Source organism: Mustela nigripes, chromosome 5 (assembly GCF_022355385.1).
Source record: "Mustela nigripes isolate SB6536 chromosome 5, MUSNIG.SB6536, whole genome shotgun sequence".
Classification (NCBI taxonomy): Eukaryota; Metazoa; Chordata; class Mammalia; order Carnivora; family Mustelidae; genus Mustela; species Mustela nigripes.
In genome coordinates, this window is record NC_081561.1 from 128,354,851 (window position 1) to 128,374,899 (window position 20,049).

Genomic DNA, 20,049 nt, shown 5'->3' on the forward strand with positions numbered 1-20,049 from the left:
TTTTCTTCTATGCATTTCATGGTTTCTGGTCTCATATTCAGGTTTTTTAAGTCGTTTTGAACTTATTTTTGTGTATGATGTAAGAAGATAGTCCAGTTCCATTTTTTTGCATGCAGCTGTTCAGTTTTCCCCACACTATTTATTGAAAAGAATGTCTTTTCCCCATCAATATTCTTGCCTCCTTTGTTATAGATTAATTGACTGTGTAAGTGTGACTTCATTTCTGGACTCTGCAATGGCATTTAAAAATTGTTCTATTTACTACTAGTAGATATAAACATAATTAATTTATATGTATTAACATATCGAGCAACCTCATTAAATGTTCATTAATTCTAACTTCATCTGCTGGATTTTCTTCATACACAATTATATGCTAAAAATAATGTCTTTTCTTCTTCTTTCTGATTAGGCATTTCTCTCTCCTTCTGTTTCTCCCTCTTTTTTCCTTCACTGTTTTTCTTTATAGTACTAGAATCTCCAGCACAAAACTAGGCAGAAGCAGTGTTTCATGTATCTTTGTAGGTTCCTGATTCCAAAGCAAAAGCTTTTGACATTTTACATTAAGATGTTCATGGTAGGTCTTTTTGTAGATACCTGTTATCAGGTTAAGGACATTCTTCTACTTTTAGTTTTGTCATGAATTAATTTTGAAATTTAACAAATTTTTTCCTGTATTTATTGAGTTGCAAATATGAGTTTTGTCCTCTACTCTGTTAATGTAGTAAATTCCATTGATTAGTTTCTAATACCAAGTATATTTTAGACCTTACCCCTCCACCATCATGAATTTTAATCTCTCATATTTTCCATCTGTCTCTTGATGTTTATTATTAATAATTTTTTTCTGAGCTCTCATCCATTCTATTCATTCTTTCTTTACTTGTATATAACAGGTTGTCACAACTACCAGGAATTTGTCAGTCGCTTATTTTGGTCTGTATTTCTAGATGTTCGAGGTAGTTATTCTTCAATTTTGTAACATTTTAAAAATACAATTTCCAGGGGGTGCCTAGCTGGCTCCGTTGGTGGAGCATGTGATTCTTGATCTTGAGGTCATGAGTTCAAGTACCATGTTGGGCAAAGAGTTTACTTTAAATAAATAAGTAAATAAATAAGTAAATTTAGTTAATTTTTCTCATTTTGTTAAAATACAATGTCCAGATTGTTATCAATAATTTTAAGTTTGTCATCTATTCCTTTAAGAGCAGTGAACATAGTGGATTTTTGACCTACCCCTGACAATTCTAGTATTTGAAGTCCTTGTGCAGAAGGGCTGCTTTTGCTGCCTACTGCTTCTGCTGACTCTCACTCATGGTGCCTTCTGATCATGTGTTTTGGCTTTGACTGACCCCATTTCCACACCTTCCACACAACTACCAGGAAGGCAGTTACAGAACAGAAGATTCTTAATCACAGAAACATAACTTCAGCCACCAAATAATAACTACACTCCACTTCCCTAATTTCATTGTTCAAATAGCACCTCACAGGATGTGAGTGAGAGGTGGGGAGACCTGGGCACTCCTCCCTTTAGGCTTCCATAGACTCTGCCTCCATTGGCTTTCACTTCTAGTATGGCCCCAGCTACAACAAAGCCCTATACTTTTATTCTGGACACATCTGTTGGCCCCATTAGACTAGTTCACACCAAGAGCAGGGACTTTGACCTAAGCTGCTGCCTTCAGGTTCCCGGGACCCAGCACATGCCTGTAGAATTCACAACTACGGGACCAAATAAATTCATTTCTGTATATTAGGCCATGTATTTAAAGCGTAGTCCATGTCCATAGGGAGGAGCTTTGCTGTATTTAAATGTTATGTACCCATTTGTATGTGTGTTTTTTTAAAGAAAATATGGCTAGTGTATCAAATCCGCAATTTCACAGATAGTACTGCTTAGAACCAGGCTATATCTATTAAAAAGCAGGTATATTTAAACATACACACACACACACACACACACACACATACACACACACACACATATATATTTTATATATATATATTATATATATATTCAAGTAATAACAAGTATTTATTGAGTTGCTATATTTCCAGGTAATTTTTCTGCATTAATTTTACAATAACCCTTTGAAGTGAGTGCTATTATTTTCATCACCAGCTTACAAACTAGTTTCTGAAACACAGGTCATACAATTTTCCCAGGGCTCATGGCTAGTAAGGTACAACCAGGATCTGAACCCAGGTCAGCTATCATCAGAACACATGCTCTAACTACTAGGTTTTTTGTGTATCCCTAAATAACAGATCAGCAAAGAGGTAGGTATCTAGATAGGAGGTGTGAATATGACTAAAATTTTCAACATAATTTCCTGACCTCTAAGAAAACCAGATAGGAAAATAAGCCTTACACTGATGCAACAAACTTAAATACTTCATATTACCTGTCAGAAAAGTGGCCAAAAATCATCGCTCCCAGCAGGACTCCCACCATAAATACGGGCTGGACCATCCTTGCATACCATTCTCGGTTGCAGACCAGATCCCACTGAGTCACCACGGTGCTGTCCCACTTGCTCTTGTCATAGATGTAGCCATCCAAACAAGGAAAGCTACTCTTCTGGCCATTATAATCAGAGTTCAAAGCAGAATGGCCATCCCTCCGGAATCGGTGACAACTTGTCAGTTCCCAGACCTCACCATTCTGCAGCTGCACTATAATCTGATCTTTATGGCCTGTGAAAAACAGGATCCAGATGTCCTCCAATCTCCAAATAGAGACATTGCCGAAAAGAACCTGACTCACGTTGCCTGGAGGCCTGCAAGTATGGTAGGGGGACACTGTCAGGAACACAGATGCCAAGTAGTGGATACCACAAGAGATGTTCTGGAAGGCACATATAAAATAAAGGAATTTCTGAAATCTGTAAAGAGAAAAAAAGCAAGTTACTATATCTGGCCTACAGGTTCAAAAAGACTATAAGTAAATACGAAGGGTATTCATCATATTTAGCTTAATATATATACAGATGGATAAATACAGAAATAATTAGATGTTTCCATACATATATGTGTTATTTGTTATCATATATACATAACTCTGTTAGGTGAACCCACAAGTAATGACATTGAGACGGGGAACTAAAGGGACCCCCATGAAAAACTATTTTTCCTGTTTCTAGTCTTCCTAGGACCTACACCCCACCCTTTACACATGCCTTACAGAACAGATAATGCATGTCCTCCTTATAAAGGCCAAGGAGTTCATGATTTCTTTGGAGACTTCCAGTATAGTAGATAGCATCTAAGGAGTGACCACGTGGAGTCATAAAGAATGTTTTCCAAGACCACGAACTCATCAAGACCCCTGGCTGCAAGGCATAAGTGACTTATGGGGGACAACTAAACACTCATCTTTGTTCCCAGATACCTGAGAAGATGCTGCACCAGACCATTCCCAATAAAAACCCCAGACTCCAAGCAAAGATGAAACTCATTCTCCTTTCCTTTCCAACTTTCCCAGAGATTCTGTCTATATCTGATTTCTCTATGTCTTCAATAAACCTTGCTCTCATTTCCTCTTGGCTCACATTTGATTTCTAACCTGTGCAAAGCCAAGGACTCTCCTGGTTGATCCTGCAGGACATCCTCTGGGTTCTCAAACCTGGCCAATCCGCATCAACATCCCAATAGCAGCACACACACCCAGTGCCCAGAATTTGTTTTCTAAAAACCATTTCCTCATTAAAAGGAGCCAGGAAAAATGGCTGATTTGAGGACAGAACAGGAAAAATTAAAAGTATGGCTAAAGCATCTTACAGAATCAGAAAGTAAAGAGGCATGTAAAAATACAAAAGGTTGGGGGCATGTCACAGGGACACAGGAATCAATCTGAAAAAGCTCACAATTTGAGCAACGAAAGAAATAGCACGGTATATCCCAAGGTGTAAAATAAATCTACAAGTCTATGATGCTTTGTTTAATTTTATGTGTCAGCAAGAATGGGCTAAGCCCAGATACCCGGTAAACATTATTTCTGGATGTGTCTGTGAGATTAACATTTGAATGGGTAGATGGAGTAAAGGAGATTACTCCCACTGGTGGGTGGGCATGCTGATCCCACTGAGGGCCTGACTACAGCAAAAGGTGGAGGAAGGGCAAATTCATTCTCTCTGCTGGGGCCGAGACATCCATCTTCTCCTATCCTTGAACATTGCAATTCCTGGTTCTCAGGGTTTTGGACTCAGACCCAAACAGGGAAAGTGAAGGACTCCATAAAAACCTGCCTTTTGCTCCTTTTCCTGCTTCTATTACTTTTTTTTTTTTTTTTTAAGATTTTATTCATTTATTTGACAGAGGTAGAGAGATCACAAGTAGGCACAGAGGCAGGCGGGGGCGGGGGGATGCAGGCTCCCAGCTGAGCAGAAAGCCCAATGCGGGGCTTCATCCCAGGACCCTGATATACCTGAGCCAAAGGCAGAGGCCCAACCCATTGAGCCACCCAGGCGCCCCCTTGCTTCTATTCTTGCTAGGGCCTACTTTATACATGCCTCAGAAGGCAAACAGTAGGTCCTCCTTGTAAGGAACACAGAGTTAATGGTTTCTTTAGAATAGATAATATCCAAGGAAGAACCAGGTGAGAATGACCAACCGGATGAAGTTGTTACAGGCATATTTCAGATCACCAGTGCTAGACATCCATCTCAACGCCAAGGTCCCTCCCTCTAAGGAATAACACCTGGGCTTTCGTCTCCATACTAACTTGTTCCTGGATGCCTAAGAGGACATGTACACGAGACCACGAGACTCAGTAAAAACCCTCGAACCCTGACCAAAGACAAGATTTCCTCCTTTCCTTTCTGAGTCTCCCAGAAGTTCTGTCTATACTCTCTCTATACTTTCAATAAACTCTGCTTTATCCTCCCACTGGCTCAGATTTCTATCTTGTGCACAGTCAGGGACTCTCTTGGCTGGTCCTGCGGGACTCCTGGGTCCTCAGACCCAGCCTGGTAGCAACTAGACCACGACTTACATCATCAGCCCCCCGATTTTCAGGCCTTCAGTTGGACCTCACAAGTACAACACCGGCTATCCTGGATCCCAGCCTCCAGACAGCACATTGTGTGACTCCATAACTGTGTAAGCCAATTCCTATAATACATCTCTCATCTGTATCTCTCTATATATCCTATTTGTCCTGTTTCTCTAGGGGACCTTGATGAATACAGATTTTGGTACTAAACATAGTTCTAACAGAACAAAATTTAAAGAATGAACTTTCTGGGGACAACCTGGGTAGCTAAGTTGGTTAAGCAACTGCCTTTGGCTCAGGTCATGATCCTGGAGACCTGGGATTGAGTCCTGGATCAAGCTCCCTGCTCTGCAGGGAGTCTGCTTTTCCCTTTGCCTCTCCCCCTTCTCATGCACCCCCCTTCTCTCTTTTTCAACTAACTAAATAAATAAATACATAAATAAATATTTTATATGAAGTTTACTATCTTAGATGCCTCCTATGACTGGAGTCATGCCATAGTTATTCTTTTTGTGTCTGGCTTATTTTACTTAGCAAAATGTCCTCAAGGTTCATCCATATTTCTGTGTATTGCAGAATTTCCTTCTTTCTCTTAAGGCTGAATAGTATTCCACTGTAGGGTACACACCACATTTTCCTTACCCACTCATTTGTGGATACACACAGAGGTTGTTTCCACATCTTAGCCATTGTGACTAGGGCTGCCCATGGGATACCCATAACCATGGAAGGGCTAATATCTCTTTGAGATCCTGTTTTCAATTCTTTTAAACATATACCCAGAAGTGGGATTGCTGGATCATATGGTGGTTCTATTTTTTAATTTTTTGTGGAACCTCCATACTGTTTTCCTAGGCGGCTACACTCGTTTGCATTCCCACTGGCAGCACACAAGTGTTCCAACTTCTCCATATCTTCACCAACACGTGTTGTCCTTTGTTTGTTTGTTTGTTTTTTAATAATAGCCACCCTGACAGGTATAAGGTGATATCTCATTGTGCTTTTGATTTGCATTTCCCTGGTGATTAATGATAAAGGAAGCTTTTTCATACACCTACTGACTATTTGCATATTTTCCTTGGAGAAGTGTCTATTCAAGTCATAGGCCCATTTTTTTTTAATCAGGTTATTAATTATTTGGTTAGAAGTTGTATCCATTCCTTATTTTTTGGAAATTTGCTCCCTATCAGATATATGGTTTGGAAATATTTTCTCCCATTTTGTAGGTGGCCTTTTTATTCTGTTGACTGGTTGCTTTGTTGTGAGAAAGCTTTTTGGTTTGATGTAGCCCCATTGGTTTATATTTGGTTTTTGTTGCCTGTGCTTTTGATGTCATACCTATGAAATCAGTGCCAACATCATTGTCAGGAAGCTTTCCCGTCTTCTACTAGGAGCTTTACTGCTTCAGGTCTCATGCTTAAGTCTTTAAACACGGCCTTCTCTCTCCCAGCTTGCACCAATGGCGCAACTCACAGGAGTTCCTAAAGTCAGAGGATGGAGTAAAAGACTTGGGCCTGATTTTACAGATGGTTCCACACCATATGCAGGCACTGCCCAAAATTGGACAGCTGAAGTACAATAGCCCCTCCCTGGTACAGGCCTGAAGAACAGTCGTGAAGGAAAACCCTTCCAGTGAACAGAACTTCGAGCAATGCACCTAGTTACACTTTGCTTGGAAGGAGAAATAGCCAGACATGTGATCATATATCAACACGTAAGCTGTGGCAGATGGTTTAGCTGGATGGTCAGAACTTGGAGGGCACACGATCAAAAAATGGGCGTCAAATAAATTTGAAGAGGAGGTATGTGGGCATATCTCTAGGAAGAGGGGAGAAATGTGAAGATATTGGTGTCCCATGTGAATGCTCACCAAAAGGATTATTAAAATCCTCCTCAAGCAGATAGCATGATCCATCCTGCTGGCCTCTTTCCCAAGCCATCCTGTCATTGTCCATTGGGCTCATGAACAAAGTGGTTATGGAGGCAGGGACACAGGTCATGCACAGGCTCTGCATCTCGGTGAGCTGATCTGGCTCAGACACCATGAGGACCACATGTGCCAGCAGCAGAGACCAACACTGAGCCCCAGTATGGCACCGCTGCTGGGGTGAGTGTCTGCTTACTGTGCGGAACCATGTGGGCAGCACTTCGTCCTGACTAGAACAGACACTGGTTATAGACTTGCCTTCCCTGCACAATGCTTCGGCCAAAACTACAATACTTACAGAATGCTCTATCCACCACTGGGGTATCTCACGTAGCATTGCTTATGATGAAGAAATTCACTTCACAGCAGAAGAAATACGGCAGCGGGCCCCTGCTGATACCACTTACTGATCTTACCACGTTCCCTACTACCCTGAAGCAGCTGATTTGAAAGAACGGTGGACTAGCCTTTTGAAGACTCAATTACAAAGCCAGCTGGGTGGCCACAGCATGCAGGGCTAAGACGAGATTCTCTAGAAAGTTGTGTATGCTCTGAATCAAGCTCCGATATATGGTGCTATTTCTCACACTCATGAGTCTAGGAATCAAGGGGTGGAAATGGGAGTTATACCACTCACTGTCACACCTAAGGACCCGTTAACAAAATTGTTGCTTCCTGTTCCCACATCCTTATGCTCTGCTAGCCAAAGATCTTAGCTCCAGAGTGATGAATGTTTCCACCAGGAGACACAACAATGATGCCACTGAACTGGAAACAAAGACTGCTGCCGTCAGAGCACATCGATGCTAAATGGCGCTGTTGACATACGTGATCTTCCTCTTCCCATCTACTTCTCAGAGCTGCCCACCCACCTGGTCCTGGAGCTCCCCCTCCCTGGAAGGCACTTCCAACCATCCTTTAGCTCCCTTGTTCTCAAACTTTTTGTTCTCAGGAGGCCTTATATTCTTAGAAATCTTGAGGATCCCAAGGGCCTTATCTTTATGTGAGTTGCCAGTATGTATTAGAAATTAAAATGGAGAACACTTTAAATATTTATTCATCCGCTCAAACCTATTAATAAGCCCATTTCATGTTAACATTAAAGAACATACAGCTATAGTTTTCAAAACAAAATGAAACAAAATTAGTAAGAAGAATGGTGGCGTTTTGCATTTAAAACTTATAAAAATGGGGCACCTGGCTGGCTTAGTCAGTGGAGCGTGTGACTCTGGATCTTGGGGTTGTGAGTCTGAGCCCCACATTGGGTGTGGAAGTTGCTTAAAAATAAAATCTTCAACACCCCCCTACACACACACACTACTCAGATTAAAAGAAGACCCCTAGTTTCTCCAGTCAGTGGCTGCATTCCATCTGATACATTTTTACACTTCAGCTAGCCTCTGGAAGTCTATTGTATCTTCATGAAAAATGAGAGTAAAGATGGCAACTAATGTCTCTGTGTTACCATGGCAGCGGTTTGGACCTTGCAGACGCCGAGATGGCACAGGGCACATTGTGAGAACTGCTGGCCTTGCCTATTCCCCCTGCGGTATTTTCGCTCCACTCTTCTCATCCCCCACGAACGAAACACCTGTCATTCATTTACTCATGTTCTCTCCCATTGCTTTCTTTCTCTTCTCTGGCCACGACAGACAGCTTAAGTGCACTCCTGTTCTTTATGTTGAGTTTTTAGAGAACACCAGGTGAACGTTTTCTATTTCTCTACCAAATCAATAACAATAAAAGGCCCATAATAGGTTGAAAGAAAGTCCCATAAAGGTAGAAACTGTAATGCAGCCACTTTCGAATCTCCTATAGCACCTTGCCTGGTGTGTAGTGTGGTGTCTGTAGAATGTCCCAGCATCCCTCAGGGTTCAAGTAAACAGCACTGACGTTAATGTGTCCTCAATGCTTCTGGTAAAGAGAGGTGCTCAAGAGGCCAGTGTATAAAGAATTTTGAGAAAGTATTTTTTTAGCTGGGTTCTTCATCAGCATAAAAAAAAAAAGAGTGTGTGTATGTGTGTGCAGAGATGTATAAAATGAACATATATGGATATATAATATTTATATACTAAATTAACACCTTGTGCATATTGAAATAAAAATTCACATATATATTTACTTGTATACACGTTCATATGTAAAATGGGTGTTTTCTGTGGTACTCCAAAAGATCATCTTGGCCCACCACGTGGTGAACACCCCACTCTGAAGGCTATCACAAGCTGGCAAGGCTAAGCAAAGTCGCAGAAGTGGTGATGTGAAGTCAGCAAGAAGGCAACCCCCCAAGTCCTCAGGGACGACTGCCAAGATGGTACGTGGCATCCTCACTTCTCATAGAACCCCGCATAGATGATTAAAAAAAAAAAAAAAAAAGTAAGATGGAATCAACTTAGTGGGTTGTAGCTATCAGGGCGCCACATGCCGGAGCTGGCCACAGTTTCAAAATTCAACTCTGGATCTGGCACTGGCCCCGGCAGCTAGTTCAGAAGAGAAAAACACAAAGCTAAAGGTAAGCCAGAATCAAGTGACTTTTTTCTAGTAGCAGAAAGGGAGGGAAAACACACAGATACTATTCTTGGGGTCTCTGGGGGATGGGCAAAAGAGAAGAGCCTAGAGCCCCAAAGCTTGAGTCCTTGGGGCTAGAGGGGAGCCAACTCTGTTTTTCCAGAAAACATGCCCCTGCTCAAAGAAAGACTGAGAAATCTGCCTCACCGAGTCCACACAGAGGGACTGGATAGGAACAGCAGGCTGGAAAGACAAGCCTGACCTGTTGAGACTCAAAAGATCCCGAGAGGCTAAGACCATAGCTTGAAAGGGTCATGTGGGAGCCCCTCAGCCCTCCAGGTCACTAACCCTGAGGCTCAGGTTCCTAGATGTCACGTAGAGTCCTAGGGTCAAGGCTCTGCCCTTGGCCTGCACACACTGAGCTACCTATGAGCACCTAGCAATGCTGGTGGGTCACCGGCTCCCAGGCAACAGGCTAATGAATTCAGGAGGTATGATAACAGTGTATACTTTTCTGTGTATATGTAATATATCAACTTAAACATTTTATATCTACAAGCCCCAGAGAGCGGGAAAAGGAGTCACCAATGCCCTGCTGAGGCACGATTGGAATGGGTACCAAGTCACACCCAGTCTGTCCATCTGGTGCCTACCAGATGGATTTCAGCCCTGAATGGCCACCCAATCCATGCTGACAAGGAGGGATCTTGTTGCCTCCTTGTTGGATTATTTATCCAAATGCCTAGTAAATATCTCAACCCAGAAATCCCATGCGGAACTCAGAACACTCTCAAATAGATCCCAGCCCCAAGCCTGCCCCAGCTGGAGCGTGTAACTGTTTCTGAGTTTCAGACACCATCATCTACACAAAGCAGAAATATGGGGCATGGGGTGGAAGGCCGAGAGGGCCTTCCCACTTCTCCTCCATAAGCAGGAGGTCCAGTCAATCCCACCTGTTAAAAACTGTCTAGTCCTGGGGCACCTGGGTGGCTCAGTGGGTTAAGCCTCTGCCTTAGGCTCAGGTCATGATCCCAGGGTCCTGGGATCAAGCCCCACATTAGGCTCTCTGCTCAGCAGGGAGCCTGCTTCCTCTTCTCTCTCTGTCTGCCTCTCTTCCTACTTCTGATCTCTCTCTGTGTCAAATAAATAAATAAAATCTTAAAAAAAAAAAAAACAAAGAAAAAACAAAAAACAAACTGTATAGTCCTCCCTGTTCACATCCCCCCACTCCCCCGCCTCAGTCTAGACCCTCCTTATCTCCCCTGGGCTCTTACCTAGGTCTTCTCTGGGCTCTGCCCAAACTCCCACCCTTCCAAGGCACCTTCCATTCTGCAAGGTGACCTTCCTAACACCTGAACTCCATAGCATGCCACACAAACACGTTCTTGGGGATGATTGTGAGCTTACCTCTCCCCTTCCTTCTCTCAGCCTCATACTTCCTGCCTCCCCAGCACAGCCCACTTCCTAACCCAGAAATAATAAACCACCTAGGAGTCTCTGAACAGTCCAAGCTAGTTCACATAACTACATATTCTACGTGCCAGAAAGATCCAGAGTATCCTTTCAATTCAAACTTCCCTTTCCCTGTTGCAAGAAGGACTTCTTAGGCATCTAGCATTGTGACATATCACTAGCACCCTTACAAAGACTGTTGTGCATCAGGTATTATCCATGGGCCCAACCTAAGGCCCCTGCAGGATAATACTAACAGATACAGCACACCACCATGTTCGCAGCTAGAGAGACACACTAATGGAAAAACAATCATACAGACACACACAATGGGCAGAAAACCCAGAAGCAAAGGAAAACAAAGATGACCAGAACCCCTAGAAAATGGACCTCTATAATTTGGGTGACAGATGAAGAAATGACTGTCAGTCCTAGATTTATATTATTCTGTACAAAGAAGCCTAATGGGTGGCAGCCCAGTGTGGTTAAGAGTAGGCACTCCAGAGCCAGACTGCCAAGCTTTGAATCTTGTGTCTGTTACTTACAAACTCCTTAACCTTACTCATTAAACTTTCTCTCCCTCAGTTTCCTTATCTGAAAAATGGGTTGTTCTGGGACTGAAGACAGTTAATACGGGTACAGCATTATGGCACACTGTCAGTGCATAGAAGAGCTAACTATGATGTTCCTAAGGCAAAGTCAAAAGGGAAGAACCTAAACAGCTTCAGATACTGAAAAAAAAAAAAAAAAAAAAAAACTACCTATGTCCACAGATGTAAATCAGCTATAGGCTCCACATTCCCACGCTGATATTTCAAATACTTTCTCTCCTTAAATCGAGACATCCACGTTCTCCGTCTATCCCAACATAGATGCCTGCATGTGAGTCCTCAGTTCCCTCTCACCCAGGCCAGAAGTCCAAATTTGTGCACCTTCAGTTATGGCTGCAGGACAAGACCTGGAATGGCTTTTTAATTCTTAAGTGCCCTGCTTTCCTCTCTTAAAGGTGATTAGGATTGTGCTTCCTCACCCTAGAAATGACTAATGAGAAATGAAAGATAATTAGGGTTCTCTACTTAACATTGTCACTAGGTTTCCTTAAAAGGCTAATGACAAAACACAATGACTTCCCTTTCTATTTAAAAACAATAAGGAGTACAATTAAAGCAAATATCAGAGAAAACGGGGTGTCCTGTGCTCTGGTCACACTGTTTTTTGGGGGGTTTTTTTGTTGTTGTTGTTTTTTTTCCTTCTTCCATAAGCTTGTTACCCTTACCTTGCTACATGCTGCTTTTACAAGCCAACTGTTCCCACCAGGATGAGGACCCAGGTAACAGTAACAGCCATGCCTTACTGAGAACGTCCTGAATGTTAAAACTTTGACGTACATGACTGTGGCCGGCTAAGAGTTGTCTCCCCCAATCCATTCTCCTCTTCTCCCACCATGCAGAGCTTCATCTGACCCATGTGGGTGAGGACAATGAGGGCAGATGCTTCAAGCACAGAGGGAGAGGCCCCATGCTGTGGATGACAGACCTGCCTCAGCCACTTGGGTCCCTGGATGATCCCACGGGACAGAACCTACCCTGAACAATTACTGGAGAGGGACAAACTTTCACCTGAGGGGTCTCTTTGGTAGCCAAACACCAACTGATATAATGACCCAAGTTAATCCCTAAAATACAGAGGGAGAGAATGGTATTAGTACCTCTTACCTCATAGGGCTACTACAAGGATGAATGAGAGGCTGCCCGTGGAACCCTTGAAATAAATATCTAGAGTGCTATTATTATCCTCATTCTACAGATGAGGACATAGTTAGTAAAACGCTCACAACCAGAGTTAGCATGTGGTAGAGCCAGGCCTGGAATTCAGACATCCAACCCCAGAGCTGAGCTTGTAACCCCCCTGCTGTTCTGCTTCAAGAAAGATAAAACAAGATAATGTATAAAGACCCTGTAGAGCCTTGGGGTGGTATCTGTTGTGCTCAGGAGAGCATCACAGTTGACAGCGTGGGCTGTGGAAGCTGATGGACATCCGGTGACATCCAACCCTACCCTTGGATTCCTAGATCCGAGAGGGAGGCACAAGGCCCAGCTTTCACCAGTGTAAAATGTGGGAAGCCACCAATCTCGGGGAGCTATAGTGAAGACTGCAGGTAACAGGTGCAAAGAGGTTCTGACACAGCAGAACAGGAGGAAGCGGAAGACAACTGGGGCCTCTTGCCCCTCCGCCCACCGCTCAACCCCCTTTTTGGGGGCTGGACACAGAAGAATAACCAGCTTCTGTACAGCATCCAACTTGGAGAGCAGCACTGTGTCATCTCTTCACTACAAGCCCGGGAGGGAGGTGATTCCTGTTCTGGGGATAGGAAACTGAGGCACAGTATTCCCAGAATCATACTAGAAATAAGAGGCAGGCGAGGATTCGGACTCCGCTCCAATTTCCAATGGTCAAGCTGTATGGCCCGGACCTGGCAGCCTCTCCTCCAGAAAACTTTCTGGGTCAGACAGAGGAGCGTTTCTCCATGAACGAGTGAATGAAATATTTTAATGTCTTAATTAATTTTACAAATGAAAGGAGGTTGTCAAGTGGCTCCATGTGGGTCCCAGTGTAGGGTGTCTGTGGGTCGCTGGCAGCACCAGCCTCAGTTTCCCAGTCATTAAGGATGCAAACACTTTTCTCTGCAAGGGCATCAGACGAAGCATTGTGTGCAACCACCCGACACAATGTACGTGGCACTTGTTAGGTTTCTATAAATGGCAACAAAATCTGACTAACGGTTGTTCCTGGGGCACTCCCTGCCAGGCACAGAGGGAGACCCTATAGGGCCAAGCTGGACAGCCGCTCGTCTGGGAAAGTGAAAGAGGAGCTGGTTTGGCGGACCAGAGAAACCGGCCGCCAGGGACAGGCAGACACTCCTCTACTAGGGTGACCGGGCGTCTCCGGCGGGGCCTGGGCACTCCGGCTCCCGCAGAGGACACGCGCCGGGTCCCACCTGTCGCAGCAGGCTGGCCGGCCGGGGCCCGCACTCACCACCCCCACGGCCGCCCCGGGGCCCCTCTGCTCACTGTAGAGGAGGTCCCGGCGCCAGAGTCCGAGAGGACAAGGCCAGGTCAGAGTCAGCAGTCTGGACACGGGTCTTCCGACTTCCCCACGAGAGCAGGGGGACAGGTTTTCGGATCGCTAGCGCCGCGCGAGAACCCCACCGCAACGGAAAGAAACAGACCCCACCGGCGCCTCCTCCACGTGGCTCCCGCTCCCCTCAGCCAGTCGTCCCTCCTCCTCCCCACCCCCAGCTCCCTACCTGCCAAAGTGCCCCACGCGGTCAAAAATCGGCTCCAAATTGTGGGACCGCATGGTGCCGCCGTGCACTGCGCTCCCAAGTTGGACACTCCGAGCTCGCCGAGCGCCCGGGACCGCAGGCACCGCGCCCCGCCCCGCCCCTCTCCGCCCTGCCCCAGCCAGCCGCGCCCCGGGGGGCCAGCCGGGCAGTCTGTGTCCCCCGCGCGCCACAGGGTGCGGGCAGAGCGCACGGGGCCGGGCTGGCTTCCTTGCTCCTCGGCGCCGGCTCTCCCCGCCGTGGCGGTCTAGTACCGGGAGCGCTGTGGTCCCAGGGGCACACCGTCGCACCCGCTTCCTCCCCGCCTCCCCGTCCGACCCTCCGCACACTCCCCATCCTACTGGTTGCCTCTCTTTCGAGGTCCACGCAGTGCCAAGGCAGAAAGACAGTTCAAGGCAGGAATGCGCAAGCCTGGGTTAGGTTGGGGGGCTGCAAAGACCTAACATCTTTGAAAAGAGGCGCCTTCCAAGCTTGGCTTTCAAACTTGAGGGCGGAAGGGTGTACTGCAGAACTTGGCTTTTCTTTGAACTTTCTGGACTACACTCTTGACCAGGACAAACACCGCTTTCTCTGAGAAGAGCGCCAGGACAGAGTTTGAGCGCCAGGACAGAGTCCCCAAGAGCAGAGCCTGAAGAATGGACTGTGATGACCCCGAGAAGTGACAGGATTTGGCAGACCATGTTCAAGCTTTTATGTTTCCCAAAGAGCAGAGGAACTCTCTGGGTAGAGACTCAAGCAGAATAGTAGCAATAAGAAACTTGTACTCAAACAGGATTTGAAAAATCCAGTTGGTTAAGTGACTGCCTTTGGCTCAGGTCATGATCTCCCAGGATCAAGTCCTGCATCAGGTTCCGGGCTCAGCTGGGAATCTGCTTCTCCTTCTGACCTTCCCCCTCTTGTATTCTCTCTCTTTCAAATAAATAAATGAATAGATCTTTAAAAAAAAAAAAAAAAGGGAGATCCAATTTTGGGTTTTTTCTATGCATATAAAAAATTGTCCCAGCCCCATTTATTGAATATGCTACCCTTTTTCTCTGCATTGCCACCTCAACATCTATAGTTTCTTTGTAGTGTGGGTTTGTTCTGGGCTCTCTGAATCTGTTCCATTGATCTATTTCCTTTTCCCTGTGCCCAAGTGTCTTTATTATTATAGTTTTATACAATCTGCTCCAATCAATCTTTTACTACTACTCCAAAAGAGCTCTAACCAAAGCACCATAATCTCCATGTTGCCAAATCCAATGGTCAATTCTCAGTCCTTATTTAATGCTCATTGTAAAGAAAAATTTTTAAAGGTATTTTTTAAAGGTATCATCATGACTCACATAAAAACATAAAATGAACAAGTCAGTAACTTTATTCATTAATTAGCAAGGGAACCAATAAGATATTATATTCTGTTCAAAGAAGAATTCAACAACCCTGCCATATAAACACAGTAAGAAATGCTAGTACGAATCTACAAATAGATGCAGAAATGGTCTATCCACCAGGCAACTGTATCTAACCAACTCCACCAATGCATCAATTACATTCCACTAAACACAATTCATTTCTATGGACAAGAATCATTTGCAATATTGTCATTTTCCTACAACTTACAGAGTCACAAAATAGTTCAAAAATAATGAAACATGAGGATAACCCCAAAGAGCATTCCACATTTGATCTTAGCCAAAAGGCCAAGAATGATCCAAAGAGCATTCAAAAAAAAAAAAAAAAATTTCCCATCTTAAAGTGTTTCACAATGTTCCCTGGTACCACAATATCAGTTTGTCTTTCTTAAAACATCTTTGGCACATGTACTTCCCCAGTCTCGTGATTTCCCTCTTATTTTCCTGCTTGCTATTATCTTAGTCACTTTGATCCTCCTCCTTTTCCCACTTTCTCTAAATGTTAGAGGGCCCCAGGGCTCTGAGCTCTTCTATTTTTACATTCTCTCTCCATAGCATAACGTAGTCCAAGAGTTGGCCAACTATAGTCCATGGGCCAAATCTGGTCTGCTACTGCTCTAGCAAATAAAGTTTTATTGGAACACAGTCATGCTCATTCCTTCATATATTGTCTGTGGCTTGCCTTCATACCACAATGCCAGACTTGAATAGTTGTGGCAGACTGTATGGTCTACAAAGCCTCAAATATTTACTATCTGGCCCTTAACAGAAAAAGCCTGCCAACCCATGATCTACTCCTATGGCTTTCATAAATTAATGACTCCCAGATCCACATGTCCAAGCTGACCTCAGCGCAGAACTGCAGACCTCCAAATACCACCATCTTCTCCATACCTCGTCTGCAGGTCTAAAAGCCACCTCAAATTTACCATGGCCACCTTCATTCCCACTCATCTCGAGCATTTCCTATCTCAGTAAATGGCACTTCTTGCAGCAATTGCTTTGGGCCAAAACCCCTGGTATCTTCTTTCATTCCCCTCATGTTTTCACACTCCACACCCTTTTCCATTAGAAAATTCTGGTTGCTCTGCCTCGATGATAAAACCTGATTCTGAACACTTCTCTCTACCTCCACTGCTAACCTTCTTGTCCAAATCATCACCTCCAGCTGGATTATGCAACATCCTCCTAAGTGGTCTCCATGCTTCCCCCCTTGGCCCACAGAGCTCCTTATAACAATGCAGAGCAAGACACTCCCTTGCTTGGCAGCTTTCTGTCACTATTAGAATAAAAACCAAAGTCCTGGCATGGCCATGTCTGCTCATCGGATTCACTTCCCACCTTCTTCTCAACTACTCTGCTCCAGCCTCCTTGCTCATTCTAAACCACATCCCGGTCCCCACACTTTCACACTAACTGTCCCCTCTACTTGAAACTTTTTTTTTTCCACTTTGACTTTCTATTTATTTTTCACCTTAAAAATACACCCTCTTCCAAATAAAACATCCACAACAATAAAAACAAACCAATCATCCCCACCAACAATCTGGGTAGAACATTGTGGTATTTTAAGGTGTACAATTCACCTTATCACTGGAAGGCTAAACCCTTTGACCATCTTCATCCATTTCTCCCAACCCCACCCTCCCTGCTGGAAACCACCAATCTACTCTCTGTTTCGAAGAGTTCAGTTTCCTCTGCTTAACACTTAAGACTTCCCTGTCTCTGGGAGGTACAGAGCTCATTTTCTTACTTCAGTCACGTCACTGTTCAAATGTTGAGTCTTCTGGAATATTTCTCTGCTTCTCCTACAGCATCAGTCCTCATCACTCTCTAGCCCCTTACTATGCTACCCTGCTTTATTTTTCTTCAACCTGAGATGTGTGTGTGTATATATATGTACATATATATATACACATGTGTGTGTATATATATATGTACATATATATACACATACACACACACCCATATATACATATATATATACACATATAAAATATTATATCACTGCTATAAAATATGAACTCCATGAGGGCAAGGACTTTGGCATATAGTAGGTGCTCAGTAAGTATGTGTTGAGTGAATGAAAGAACATAATCCAAACGAAGATTAATGAAACAAAATTTAAGCAATTTCCTAAGAGCACCAGTTTCTCTACACATGAATGGAAGAAGACAAAGGGCTTAGCTCAAACCCTACTGACAGCTTAGGCAAGTCTTGGGATTTCCTAAAGAGGGGCCCGCTAACAAAACACATATCCTCTTAGAAATCCAGCGAGATAATTTTAACACCTGTTAACATTTAACAGGTGTATTTCTTCAAGTAAGCCGAAAGGGGAAGGTAGAATAGGAAGCGGGGAGAGGCAGGGGCCCAAGAAAAAACAATGTTTGTGCATCCTTCTAAATCTAGATGCATTGGTTGTTGAATTGGGTGACTTGAAATCCCTGGCATGGAAATAAATATTCTGATGTCCTGTGGCCTCGTGGCTTCCAGGTCCCAACTCTCATCTCAACCTGGACTTTGTTCAAAGTTTCCTTGGAGCTATATCTAGGTCCCTAAGAGGTATCCACAAACTGGAGAGAGAAATCAATGAGCAAATGGTGATTAAGTTAACTGATGGGCAAAGAGTGACCCACAGTGTGCCCGGATGGCTCAGTCGGTTAGGCACCTGACTCTTGATTTTGGCTCCGGTCATGATCTTAAGCCCCGATCTCAGGCTTCTTGCTGGACGTGGAGCCTGTCTAAGATTCTCTCCCTCTCTCTCTTTTCCTCACTAACTCCCCTAAGCTTGTGTGGACATGTGCATGTATTCTTTCTCTTTTGCTCTCTCAAAAACAAAGGAGAAAAAAAAAAAAAAAAAGACTGACCAAGAGTCTTACTTATAAAATGCTAAGTATGCATCCGATTATAAGATTAGTAATAAATGTATGAAAACAGATTTTCTGCCCAGGGCTAGGAAATCACCAACAGAGCAGGAAGGGGATTTGGTGTGGTGGGGGACAGGCAGTTGCCCACAGAGTTCCTGCCAGAGGAAGTTTGCAAGGCAATTCTCACAAGCTCTGTCCCACCTGTTCCTCCCCATGCTCTAGACAGACTGCCACATGCTATGGAACTGAAGTCCTTCCTCAGCAGAAGCCCAGCAGAGCAACCCCGAGAGGAAATTCCGAAGTAAAGCTTGCTTTGGCACCCTCTCATTTCCATGACCACACTTCCCTCCAACTTCAGGGACCCCACCGCCTCTGTCCCCAGGGACTCCACTGGGACTGGTCTCCAAGTGCCACTTCCACTCCCACTCCCACCTCATTCTGGGTCCCCCCACACGAAGCATCCCAGGGAGAAATTCCTCCTCTTCCTTTGTCAAAGTCCTACAGCCCAGGGAGCTCATTCACACCACTATACCTCTTCCCATGCCACTACTTTGGACTGGAAATCTGTCCCCACCTCACTGACTGGATAAATCCACTAATTCGTTTTTGTTTTTGTTTTTTAAGATTTTATGTATTTATTTGACACAGAGAGAGACAGCAAGAAAGGGAACACAAGCAGGGGGAGTGGGAGAGAAGCAGGCTTCCCACCGAGCAGAGAGCCCAAGGCAGGGCTCAATCTCAGGACCCTGGAATCGTGACCTGAGAGGAAGGCAGATGCTCAATGACTGAGCCACCCATGTGCCCCTAAATCCACTAATTCTTCAGGACCCAGCTCAGGTGCTGCTTCATGCCTTATTCTTGATGACAACCAAATGAAGTTCCAACACCTTTCTCCAGTTTAAAAAGGTGGAGTCAGAACCACCACTTCCTATCTATGTGATCTAGGGCAAATTATTTCCCCTAAGTTTTCTTTTAACTGCTCTAAGTATTCTCTTGAAGGTTATAATAGTGCCTACCTGGTCATGCATATTAAATGAGATCAGTGTCTCCCCAACTTTAGCATCTAGCCATTGGGGACCACCTTCATGATAATTCCAATATCTATACACATTCCTGAATGCATTTTTATTTTTATTTCTTTAAAGATTTTTTTACTAATTTATTCAACAGTTAGAGATCACAAGCAGGCAGAGAAAGAGGAGGAAGCAGGCTCCCCGCTCAGCAGAGAGCCCGATGCAGGGCTTGATCCCAGGACCCTGGGATCATGACCTGAGCCGAAGAGAAAAAGCAATCTGCTGAAGGTTGCCCACACTGGGGCTGCAGAGCCAGATTCCAACCCAGCTCTGTCTGACTCCAAAATTATTGCTCATAACCATGACACTGGCACTGCTTGTTACAAAAAAAAAAAAGTGCAGAATTGTGCACAGTTACCCTTAAAATGACTGGTGTGGAAATCTGGTGACTTCAAACCACCAATTGCCCCAACCTCCTTAAGAACGCCTAACGTTAGTATGCCATTAGCCCTCAGAGACACCCATCCAGCAGGGTGTTCAAGTCAAAGA

The 20,049-nt window shown here is 44.3% G+C and overlaps 1 protein-coding gene across 2 annotated transcripts in view; it reads right to left on the minus strand.

Annotated features, from left to right (window-relative positions):
• The window catches only part of SLC22A16 (solute carrier family 22 member 16), a 40,480-nt gene extending 26,186 nt beyond the window's left edge, over positions 1-14,294 (minus strand). For both annotated transcript variants that reach the window (XM_059401205.1, XM_059401204.1), the window contains exons 1-2: positions 14,191-14,294; positions 2,409-2,888 (exon numbers count right to left, since the gene is read on the minus strand). In XM_059401205.1, coding sequence (XP_059257188.1) covers positions 2,409-2,888; positions 14,191-14,243 — 533 coding nt within the window. In that variant the 5' untranslated portion in view covers positions 14,244-14,294. The remainder of the gene's footprint in view (positions 1-2,408; positions 2,889-14,190) is intronic.
• Between the last annotated feature and the right edge of the window lie 5,755 nt (positions 14,295-20,049).